At 44.6% G+C, this 12,165-nt stretch overlaps 1 protein-coding gene across 4 annotated transcripts in view; it reads right to left on the reverse strand.

Moving 5' to 3' along the window:
* The window catches only part of LOC146203497 (cytochrome P450 4C1-like), a 48,355-nt gene that overhangs the window by 31,987 nt on the left and 4,203 nt on the right, over positions 1 to 12,165 (reverse strand). For all 4 annotated transcript variants that reach the window (XR_014703887.1, XR_014703886.1, XM_084588800.1 and 1 more), the window contains exons 3-10: positions 6,868 to 6,953; positions 4,937 to 5,127; positions 4,793 to 4,862; positions 4,292 to 4,418; positions 3,963 to 4,157; positions 3,209 to 3,382; positions 2,772 to 2,838; positions 583 to 762 (exon numbers count right to left, since the gene is read on the reverse strand). Coding sequence is in view for 2 of the 4 variants with exons in the window: in XM_084588800.1 (XP_084444926.1) it covers positions 583 to 762; positions 2,772 to 2,838; positions 3,209 to 3,382; positions 3,963 to 4,157; positions 4,292 to 4,418; positions 4,793 to 4,862; positions 4,937 to 5,127; positions 6,868 to 6,953 (1,090 nt within the window). In the remaining 2 variants the exon portion in view is untranslated. The remainder of the gene's footprint in view (positions 1 to 582; positions 763 to 2,771; positions 2,839 to 3,208; positions 3,383 to 3,962; positions 4,158 to 4,291; positions 4,419 to 4,792; positions 4,863 to 4,936; positions 5,128 to 6,867; positions 6,954 to 12,165) is intronic.

Genomic DNA, 12,165 nt, shown 5'->3' on the forward strand with positions numbered 1-12,165 from the left:
GCTGTTGCTGCTCGGGGTAACGTTCGTACTTGCACAGAGAGGAGCACGTATACACACAAAAACAGTAGGTGTGAGCTGTGTTTTAATGACCGAAAGCTTCGTGTCCGTGGTCAATTACACTCGCAGTTTGGCATCAGCATTCATCCACGACTGTGAAGCTAAAAGGAACCATAAAAAATAACGACGAAGGCAGAGAACTCGAAACCTTTTTTGACAGCTCGATGGCCCGTAGCACGAGGGGTCGCTATGAGAATGACAGCTGGAAGCTAACGGACGTGAAGAAAAACCCACCCTTCCATTGTCGAACCAGTCAGGTACCCATCACGTCCTTAGTACAATGAAGGGTATGAGTATTCCGGATTGATTTTTTTTTCTTCTTTTGAAAGCCACATCAGACATTTTTCTCAAACCCGGAAAGATCTTAATGCCCACTGTTGTACCAGTGCCTGGCGGGAAATGTTAAAAAGTATAGCGAGGAGCGGTGTTCCATTTTTTTAGGCTTTTGACGGAGTTAAAATGGTGAATTGCAATTAGGCTCACACACTGCTTTCCGCGTACACAGTTGCTGCTTTTGTTGTTTACCGATGCAATTCCTTGAGCCCGCCGAGAAAGGAATGAAGGCATATGGATGACGAGTGTAGCAGTTTTCTGAGAAGAAACGGCTCGGGTCGAATCTCTCTGGGTCTGGGTACACGTCTGGATCCCGATGAAGGGCATATATGAAGACGTCTATGGTAGAGCCTTTAGGAATTGTGCTGTCACCTGCAGCAGAAAAGACACACTAGCAACGTTAGGAGTTGAAAAAGACTTCTCGAGGCGCAACACAGGCACCTAATATATCGATGTCCGCTGGATGACCAGACGGAGTACTTTCTCATCCTCAGCACAAGGCCAGTGAGGCATGTTCCAAAAGTATGAGAGAAAAGCGGTGGGAAAGAAACTGAACTCGCAATGCAACCAGCTGGAGAATAGGCAGTAGGAAAGGTTGGCACAGGGGCGGGGCCGTTGGGACTTGAGGGACAGCGGCGAAATTTGTTAAAAATGTAGCCGTGTATCTGTTTTGAGAGTATTCAGCTCTATCTCAAAGGATGGGGGCCTCCATCAAAGAACAACTATATGATTAGGGTCGAGGTATTGTTTACGGTCAACGCGGATAATAGTGTAGTATTTTATAAAGGTGCGCAAACAAGCAGACTCTACCCGCCCTCTAAGGGCATGAGTCAGGTGATCAACAGGGATCGGTAAAGAGTTTTACAGGCGATCTGCTTAGCCAACATACTGCCGCGAGTCCCCGAATACCCAGGAATCCAGAGGAGGAAGACGAGGCAAGACTGTAGCGAAGCAAGCGCTTTCTCGAGTTCTGTGTATGAGGGTGCACTGTTTTTAGGCAAAATTATCATGAACGCCAGCCTAAGAGTCACCGTAAAGAAGTGCTTGGGATTGAGCTAGTAGTAATATGTTCTTGGGAAATGCGTGCGCTGCTTGTATTTAGGATGACAGGGTTGAAAAGACGACGCAAACGGTTAAGCATCATCTACGAACTGTGGTTCATTCCATTCCACTAGAAATAACGGGAGGAGACAAGGCACGTGACATAAGCTTCATAAAAAAATACAAGTGGGAGAGGAGACAACACCTGTCATCTGTCTGGCTGTCTGTCCGTCTGTCTGTCCTGCCTGCTCCTCACAAATCTAAATGCATATGTAAAAGCATAGCATAGAACCCGTAGTTGAGGAAAGAGGGTGTGGGGAGTTCGCAATGTCTCACCTTTCGTAACATGCTCAATAGGGGTTGTATATAAAATTCCATTCTCTTGTGGCTCGTCCTACGTCAGACAGACTGGAAGCTGCCGTAAAGAACGGCTCTTAGAGCACAGAAGAAATTGTGGCTCTCTGCAGTTTCCAGGATATGATGATGGACTGATTTTTTATGGCGCAAGGGCATCTTTGGCCAAAGAGCGCCAAACAGTTTCCAGGATATATGGCCAACCACTCTCTACACGGATGCACCCCTTCTCTTGAAAAGACTAATCCTAGCAAACGCAAAAGAAAGGGGAAAAACGGGAGGTCATTGGGGCATTCCGAGTAATATCGGGCATTGAAGGCAACTACGCAAGTTCCCCGTCGTTCGCTTACTCAAAGCGGGAGACTGACATGCTCCAGAATGATGAAAGGCTTTTATGAGTATTTACAACGCTCATGTATCAGATCTGGCATGCATGGCAGATGCTGTTACGCAGCAAAGTTTCCAGACGAGCTTCAATAATATCTGTTAGTATTCATGTCTTCTTATTCTCCAATTTGCTACCTGTATCGTGCACTCTCGTTTTAGCTGTCTCCTCTCACACTTTTATTTTTATCAAGCAAATGCCACGTGCTTTGTTTTCTTCCTTTTTTTCCGATGTAAAGAAATAAATCTCACCTGATAAATTACGCTTAACCGCTTGTGTCGTCTTCTTACCACTCTCCTCGTAAGTGCAAGCAGCGCACTTATTTCTTAAGAGTCAGTATAGATGATTTAATAAGGCAAATCCGGGAGAGAATGGATATGCTGAGTGACATGAATGGAGGCACCTCGAACAAGAGAATAACGGGGGGTGGAGAGAAAGGTCGCTAGTTTCAGGGGCGGGGGCAGAGAGAAGAAAGGACACATTAGCCTATTGTCCTCATCATTTGTAGATTTATAGTATACTAGGTAGGGTTTTACACCCTATGCATTTAAGGCGTAGTGCCTTAACCAACACAATAATGCAGTCATAAAAATATAATTACCTAGCTTGAAGTCTTCCACGCTCTCACGGCCAGTGATAGGAACAGATGGGTACAACCGCTGACATTCCTAAGCAAAGAGGAGGGATTAAAACTCTAATCATTATGAGGCCTTTAACATCAGCAGAAACGCTATAGCCCTCGTACTATGAACAAAGTCGAAAACTTTCGTATAACTGGAAAATGTGCTCTCATCCGCTTACAATACATTCGACCCAAACATTCACACTGCTATATAGAGAGAGAATGGTGACAAATTTCCACACGGAAAAATATCACTGCTGTTAAAATTCACCGATGAATGTAGGAGATAAGTTTTGAGCACTTGTTCTGAGAGTGAAATACTTTTGGTACAGAAGTACAGTCGCAAATATTTGCTTAATAAAGTTGGGGCAGCGTTTAAGTCTAACGGTTTGGGAAAAAAATTGCTTTCCTCTCACCTTTATAACACAATCCAGGTACTTCAGCTCCTTCAGGTTTTCAGCAGTAATGTCATTTCCTGAAGAGTTTTCTAAAACCAAGTCTAATTCTTCCTGAACTCTTTTCTGGTGATCAAGATGCAATCCAATCATGTACAGCGACCAACATATCGCTACTGACGTCGTATCATGGCCCTGGCGGAAAATAAACCAGCAGTAAAAAAAAAAAATCTCATTGTGGAAATTGTTTCTTATAAATCAAATCCGACTGTGACTGATATACATATATATTCTAAGAGGGCAACAGACGCCACAGAAGGAGGCATTGACAGCTTTATATTGAGACTTCACTTTCGCTGTTGAGTGGAGTATTCAGTGTCCGTATTCAGTATATATATATATATATATATATATATATATATATATATATATATTTACCTAGCAATAACAAACTTTTCCTAGAAATAATACAATTTTAAGTGATTACTTTCTTTTCCATAATGAAACTACTTTCGCATGATTAAAAAGCTCACTGCCTGAAAGTAATCTGACCCAAATAAAGACCAAACAATTCGTAGAAGTGATTTGCTTTCCATGAATTTGTCACACAGGGAGCGCCGTGTAATTTGAGGTGCCTGTCTCGTTTTTTTTTTTTCTGTTTTTTTTTTTTTTTTTTTTTTTTTTTGCGAACACCCGGCCAGAGAACTGCAAGGTATGTAACGCTTAAAAATATTCCACATGCTGGCTCGTTTTCTATCCGAAATACGTCGAGTACCTCGAACATGAACGTGTCCACTTCTTCTCTTATGTCGTCATCGGTGAAGGAAGTGTCATTTTCAATACTGTAGCGAAGGAGAGTATCCAAAAACGTCGACAACCGCTTTCTATTGTACACGCTTGCTTCTTTCTCCTCTGAGGCGATGTCCTGACCTGCACTTTTCTCAAGCTCCTCCCTGCGCTTTTTAATTACCTGCAACATTCGTGCACCATATAAGCACGAAATATCAGCACCATGAGATGTAAGCAAAGATAGTTCACGGCATAAAACGAGCGTCTATAAACAGCAAAACAAGCGGCGGCTGCGAAGTTTGTATAACTTCTCACCTTCGCAGTGAAGTTGTGAACGATGTCTGCACTCTTCTTATACTCTTTGCCTGGTGAAGTGCGGAAATAAATGGCGTCGACTAACAACCAAGGTGTCTGAATTCGAGCGCAGATCTGACTGGACAAGCTGCAAAGGCGAAAGAGCCACACATCGAGTAGTTAAAAGATTGCGTGGCCTTGTAGTATCGTAACAGCGCGAATGTTTGTGAATAGTTCGTTTACGCAAGTGAATAATCGTGAACACATAGTGCGGGGTTTGGAAATAAAAATTGATATCATAAACTTCCTTAAGCAAACATCAAGACGCCATTACGTCCACATATCGCAGCTACAATTCTATTCTGTCTCGTTTTCTTCTTTTTTTTTTTTTTTTTTTAGAGCCGTTCTCATAAATCATCTAATTATATTAAACAAAACTACGCCATGTTTTTAGCGCGCCTACAGACGGTAAACCAGTCCCGTGTTGCCACAGCAGACAGAAACAGCAGACCGAGAACTTACTAATGAACAGCACGAACATAAGACCGACAGTACTCCTCCTCTTCCTCAGGAAAAATCCCCATGATGGTCTCTAGGGGCACGAAGAAGAGCAGGTGAGTTTCGTTCTCTCTGTTCTGAGCGTGCGAGCATACGCTCCAAGCTTACCCAGTAGAATGCTAAGCGTGCACTGAGCTACGAGGGGCACGACGTTGATCCAAGGGTCCGTTAAGCGCTGCTGTATCTTCTCCACCAAGCCTCGAGCTCTTGCGTTCATTGGCTGAACGAAGGAATCGAGAATGCGGAAGTGAAACGCAGGAGTCAGCAGGCGCCTTCGTGTCTTCCATTTTTCGCCAGAACTAGAATCGCAGAGGAGTGCAACTCAGAGAGAGAAAAATCTTAAACATTTTTTCGATTCAGTCGCAATTCAGCTTTATTCATTCGTTCATTCAGCGTACTTTCTGCATTTATTCTCAAATACGTCCATGCTTGAATTTGGCGCGGTAGTTTAAAGGAAAGATAAAAATGAAAATGCACAGCCTTAGCATTGTATAGTAAGTTTAATATGACAAAACAGTTTTTACACCATATAATAGTAAATATAGTGCTCGCTTCCGATGGCTTCCTGATGGCAGTAATACACAGCTTAAACGTAGCTATTCAAAAAAGTTGGAAGCAAGGCTCGCTAACGCGGGAGAAGCAGAAGCCACCGTGTTTAGGTCTCAGGGCAAGCTATTGCGAGTACCATTCGCAACGGCACCTAAAAGCATTTCATGCCCGAATACTAATGTTTCTGAGACAGTCGCTTTTGAAATGCATTTTTAAAAGAAAGAGTGAGAACAAACACAAGTGGTCATGCGTCGACAAGTACATGCTTCACAAACGACCGCTTTTACATACAGCAGAGCTCTTATAAAAGAGAGAACGAAATTTTATCTGCAGATCTCAACATCGCCTGGATTTTTTTTAAAATAGTTGCATGCGTCGAAACAAACTTTGGCCCACGGATCCCAGGACAAATCTATACCACCATTCACTTCAAGCTAGTACGCCAGAAGTTTGAACAGGCTGGAAGGAAAGGTTTTGAATCTAATTTTCTTGGCGATAAATCTGTCATCGGCTGTATGAGAAATGTAAACAGAATCAAAGCAAAAATGTTTATTGAGAACAGAAATTGGACTGAGTTGTCTTCAGTGCCCCCTTAGCTAACTGTTTAGAGAGCACTGAAAAAAATTTTCTGCAGATGCATTTTTTTCCTCAACTTCTTTCCTAAAAAATGCGTTAGAGTTTTTATATACTGTCAGGTATAGGCTCAATATCGATACGACATGCAGGAGAAGGCCTAGATGGCTCGAAAATGGATACAAATTCCATAAGGAAGAAAACGATAGAAAACGACCTTGAAACAAAAGGTATGATCAAGAAAAAATATTCATTGGCAAATGAGAATGCTTCACAAACCAACGACGGACAGTTAAGACAAATTCAAAGCTAAACATTTTTTGGCAATTTACAAGATGGTGGTTTACTTTTCGAGGCTAGGACTGGGTGCTTGAGGAAGACCGGCAAAACTTTTGCAGCACAGATGACATTTCCTGCTGCTGTATGCAAACCGGGGAAACAAGTGAACCTTTTATTTTATATGTAAGGCACTTCAACCAACAGTACACGACGCCAACGCAGGGATTCGAGAAGCGCTGGAATTTCGACAGTCATGATATGATAAATTATGAAACAGCGAAAGCAAGTAACAGGCGACTTGGGGATTGGGGTAGTTTTTCAGCGCACACTCTCTCATTGAAACCACGCCTACTAGATAGGAGCAAAAATATTTCCAACCACACATAATCGCTTGCTTCGCAGAACAACGTGAAAATGAGCGCATATAGTTAACGTCCCTTGTTTTACGACATAAAACCCTGTAGCTTGAATTTAAAAGTTTATTTTTATGTGAAATTGTAGGGTGGTCACTATTACGCTATACAACTGTTTTTGTCTTGTTCATACAGAATAACAGTTTATTGGGCCTGAGTGCGAGCCTAAACCACGAACAGAAAATGGAAGTTACAATGATTTTTATTTTATCGGCAAAGCCTTACCTCGTGAGAAGACCTGTGCCTAGCCAGGAATGCAAGACCTCATAGTCAATAGATTTTTCCATTGTGCTTTTACTGTTGAGGACTACCTAAATAGAAAAAGGCAAAAATGAAGATGGAGAAAAATGCAACGCATTCAAACCCGTGCCTATGCAGAATACAGTCTGTAATTTCCTCATATTCTTGGCAACGTCGCTGATGACGTCGCCTACACGTATCTTATTATTACTATTATAAGCAACCCTTTCATTCCCTTCCGCCAGATTGTCAACCGGAATGTCAATGCCGCTGAAGCTGGTGCTTATGTGAATTTTTTTAGGACGATCGATGCTTGTTACAACAGCTCTACCAAGCTGATTCATTGGCCCTCCATGAGTGCTTGGATGTATGTACTTTTAGACGAAGCTTCACACACGCAACAGAAAATTTCTGAAGGATTTAGGTAAGCTAAAGTGGGTTCACACTGCCTGTGGGCGGTTACTTGTCGGGTAGGTCAGAGGTATGGATGAAATGCTCGTGTATTTGAGAGCAGTTGACTTTCTCAATGTATTTTTTTTTTAATTCGATCTAGGAAGCACTTTTTTCACTTCGCTGCTGCGTGGGCTTCTAGTGAATATAGGTGGGTTGGTGGTGGCTGACGCTTCTGGAGGACATGGTGAATGTTTGAACGAGAAATGGCGCCTTTATAGGCTGAGAGAGGCGGGAGATAGGTGGATAAAGGGCTGCGGTGTGTGAGTGGACAGCCTCCTAGCTTGAGAAGGAAGGGGGTGAAGCCACTGATGATGATATTTGCGAGGTTGACAGGGCCTGCTTTTGCTAAAGGCTTAACTTCGATAGACGTCGGACTCTCCTGGAGGCTTCTCAAGGGGTGCGCACGCACGCACGCACGCACGCACACACACACACACACACACACACACACACACACACACACACACACACACACACACACACACACACACACACACACACACACACACACACACACACACACACACACACACACACACACACACACACACACACACACACACACACACACACACACACACACACACACACACACACACACACACACACACACACACACACACACACACACACACACACACACACACACACACACACACACACACACACACACACACACACACACACACACACACACACACACACACACACACACACACACACACACACACACACACACACATTACTGACTTCAGTCGCCGCCCGGTGGCCTCGTAATATTAACTGATGATGTAGCATGTCGTTCACGCGCATTTTCAGATACTTTGGTTTGCTGGCTGTGTGCCTGCTTCCAATATTTTCTTCCTCAGATCTGCATCCCATGCACTTTTTGCTATCGGTAGCACGCTCAATATTTGTAACTCATGGTAGTTTATGGCGCGTCCTAAACTCTGCGCGTCATTTCATCCACTCTCTCTGCAAGCTGCCGAAAACTTCCGTCGATCCTTTAAAAACGTGAAGAGACGGAATTTTGAACGCTCAATGTCTCGCACCCCTAAAAACATAAGCTGTCTATAAAAATGCAATGCTCCCAAGAAGCAGCTAAAGACTGAAATCGAAAAAGAGAAGTAGAAGTTCGAATTCTTTGAATTAATCTTAGCATATGACATCTTGGAATATGATGACCAGAGGTAGTAGACACACGGTTAAGCTTCAGCTTAAATCTTGTACCCATGCATGGTCTGTCTTAGGAGAGTCAGATGCGGCCGCTTTTCAGTGAGGCGAAAAGCAAGGCGCCCGTGTGCTGTGCGATTTCGTTGCACGTTAAAGAACCCCAGGTGGTCGAAATTTCCGGAGTCCCACACTACGGCGTCTCTCGTAGCCTGAGTCGCTTTGGGACGTTAAACCCCACAAACCAAACCCGATACTGAGTAACTATTAACATCTCTTATACCCTCTTTACACGGGCAGAGTTGACCATGGTTAGCGTAACTGCGGTTACGCGAAACCATGGTTAGCCCATTTACACGGCAGACCAAACAATGGTTACACCCCTAACCACGGTTATCACAAACCGAGTTTGGCGACCTCGGTTTGCGTTGTTAACCGAAGTTAGGACGGCGTCTGTTGACGGAGGCTGCTCGTCAGCAGCCGAGCGCGCGAGGCGTACGAGCGTGTCTGCATCAACAGTGTGTACTCCTTTGCCCGTATAGAATAGGCGGTGTCTACTGTGCCACCCGGCGTATTCGGTTACGGCCTACAGCCAAGCGTCTGCGTACTGAAACCCCGTCCTGCGTTTGCAGTATCGTTTGTGCGGCTTGGTGCTGAGCGCGGAACGTAAAAAAATGCGCGGTGTTAGCTTTTCATGAAAGTGCACAAGTTCGCAACGCTTGCAGCTCGGATGCTGCGAGCAGGCTGAGGTACGTTACACTTACCGCGGCGGTGAAGCGTGTGAGCGCGGCGAACGACGGCGGGGTGAGTAACCCCCTAGTCGTCGATAGGCCTAAATTATTTCTCTTCGAAGCCGCGGCGGTCGGCGCTTTGGAACTGATCAACGCTGTCGAAATGGTGTACTCATGAAATTTCCTTATTGTGAATCCTATTTTGCCACCATAAAAAAACGATATGATTATCTTTGGCGACGCATTAATCGCAGAGCTAGTGTAAACAGAGCGGTGAGTCGCAATGCACCGGCGGCAGCTGTCTTGAGCAGAAACTTGATAGTGTCGCGGTTATCGGTCTTGCCAGCAATTTGCCGCTGGTCAGTGATCCTCAAGAGTGATTCATTCCTGATATTCGGCTCAGTATTCCAGATGCCAATAAATTTAGCAAGCTTTATTTCTGACGTCAGCGTTAGCGAGCCGCGCTGTCGTTCGCGTACAGTCTGCGGGAGGAGGGGCCAACGTAGCAGTGTTTACGGTGGTCGAATAGGTGCTGCCATCGTGCGGGGCTTGACCGCGCTGACGCCGTGTCAGACGGCACTCCGGAAACTTCGTTATAAATAGGATATTTGTAAATGCTGCTTCGTTCCACAAATCACCGCATCTCTTCGGTTGTACTTTATGGGCAATGGCGGCCGTAACCGAGAACGGCGGCGAGCTCTGTAAGCACAGCTAACCGCGATTGACGGTTAACCGTGGTTAAGTTCGGTAACCTCGGTTAAGCGTAACAGTGGTTAAGCCGGCCGTGTAAAGAGGGTATTAGTCGAGAAAGGTCCCACTCGGTACTTTTGGTACTTTTCGGACACGGTACTTTTGGGACAAATGACTAAGACCCATGGCTCCAAACGGCTGGGTAGTTAAAGTAAACAAATTTCAATTTAGGCAGCCGTCGAGGAATACCACAGATGACGTTCTTGACAACTTATTGCCAACAAATGCACTATCCTTCGTCAATCCTATCAAGCGCTGAGCTCTGAGCAAAACATCTCTGCCGCATCATTGAAATGGTTTCTAGCCAGTGAAACGCAGCGGAAGCAGCCACAAGACGATCACGGTGTGTAAACAATATACAGAGTGTTTCTGTGACTACTTTCAAAATTCCTGGAAATAGTGACCTCGGAATAAGCTAAAATATCTTGAGGAACGAACTCTCAGGAGCCATGGACGCAATCTGTAGAAATTACTTTTCCAATTATGCAACTAATTACCTGGAAAATAATAGCTAACTTTTCAGTTATCCCTCTTGGGAGGCTAGCCTCATCAGGGAGCTTGAACTCGTCAGCATGACGATGCTATATAAACTTTTGAAACAAAAAAAAACCTCATTTACTGAAACCTAGCGGCGATGAAATCCGAAACTTTTCTTTTTTTTTTTCATTCAAAACCGAGATGAAGAGCATGATACGCGCAGGAAGCTCGTCCGCGACGTCCGCAGATGACGTGGGCAGTGACAGCGTCGCCGAATTCCATCCCTCTGCTCTACTGTGTCGTGCAATGCACATAACTTCGCACCGCCGCTCTGAACAATGACGACTATGCAGTGCGCAATGACTTTCATTTGCCTTACACCAAGTCTCGCTGCGAAAAAAAATTAGATAACGTGGTGTAATAGCGCTTGCAGCCGAAACTGAGTGTCATGGCCACTGGAAACATTCGATTTAAAGTCCTGGACGGTCCTGGACTACTTGCTGATTCGAGTCGCCCATTCGATTTTTCTTGGGCCGCCTAGAAACTTCGCCCATCATGCCCCCGGTAAGACTGCAATGCACGTTCTCAGTACTATTCGTGTTCTTGCAGACGATATATCGTGTTTTAAACCGAGACATGAGCTCCAGCTGGCCTCTAAGCAATAGTAAGAGATTTGACTTTTTCATCTTAGCCTCCTTATTTCGAAATCACTACAAACGGATGCGTTCATACTCCAGAAGACGAACTCTGAACTGAAAGCTTGAAAGCGTCCCAAGTGAACAGCTGTGTGGGGGAGTACCTAACGTTTGTTGTAAATGTTTGCCCAAACGCTTTCGGTTGCATTCAAGCGGAGCGAGTTTGGGCTACTTTGGCCTTGGGAGAACTTCGCGAACTGCAACGGCAAACATACACTGAAAAGCTGAGTTCTGTATTGTGTCAAATGCTTTGAATTCAGGCATATCGGACTCCGTTCGCGAAAACCATCGATTTGATTCGCGCCATTGCTGTCTCTCTTTAGAGTCGCACTCATGCCAGGAGGTAACTGTGCGTACGGTGTCACTGCGAAAAACTGTTTCGGGGAGACCTATGGTTTCCATCGTCTGGTATAGCAGGTGACGGCGTGAGCCTGCAAGCAGCCTCTATCAATCAGGTCATGTGAATACGACGCTCTTTTCTGTCAAAATGGAAGCCGAGACCTGACAGCGCTGTCCCTCATCAATCCGGAACTGGAAAATCGAATATACCCACAGCACCACGCCATCACAGTACGTGGAATCTGTAACGAGCTTCTGACGAGTCTACTGCGGTAAGTTTCGGTTTCGTACGGAGAGAAAGACGGATTTTGTCGCCCTTTAAGTTTTTTGAAAATTAGTTTTATTTTTCGTTTCAAAGGCTGCGATAGCATCACCTTGATCACGGCTTCGAACTTCAAATTATAGACTAGCCCCCAAGCTGTTATAGCTAACAAGTTAACTGCTGGGTTTTAGTTAATCAGCGTTATAATATTAAGAGTTTTGCAGCAAACTGTATCTGCCGTAGCTAAAGGTTTGGTCCTTCAAATCTTTTGTTTCTATTTTAAGCTATTTTATGGCATTTTCGCAAGTGTTCGCTGAAACACGCCATGTTTCCCCAGCGGGTAAGGAACAAGCTAGGAGTGTAAAAACTCGACGGATGTAGTATAGCAAGTCATCGATACTTACCC

The sequence above is a fragment of the Amblyomma maculatum genome, chromosome 1 (assembly GCF_055883805.1).
Source record: "Amblyomma maculatum isolate TAMU_Amacu chromosome 1, ASM5588380v1, whole genome shotgun sequence".
Classification (NCBI taxonomy): Eukaryota; Metazoa; Arthropoda; class Arachnida; order Ixodida; family Ixodidae; genus Amblyomma; species Amblyomma maculatum.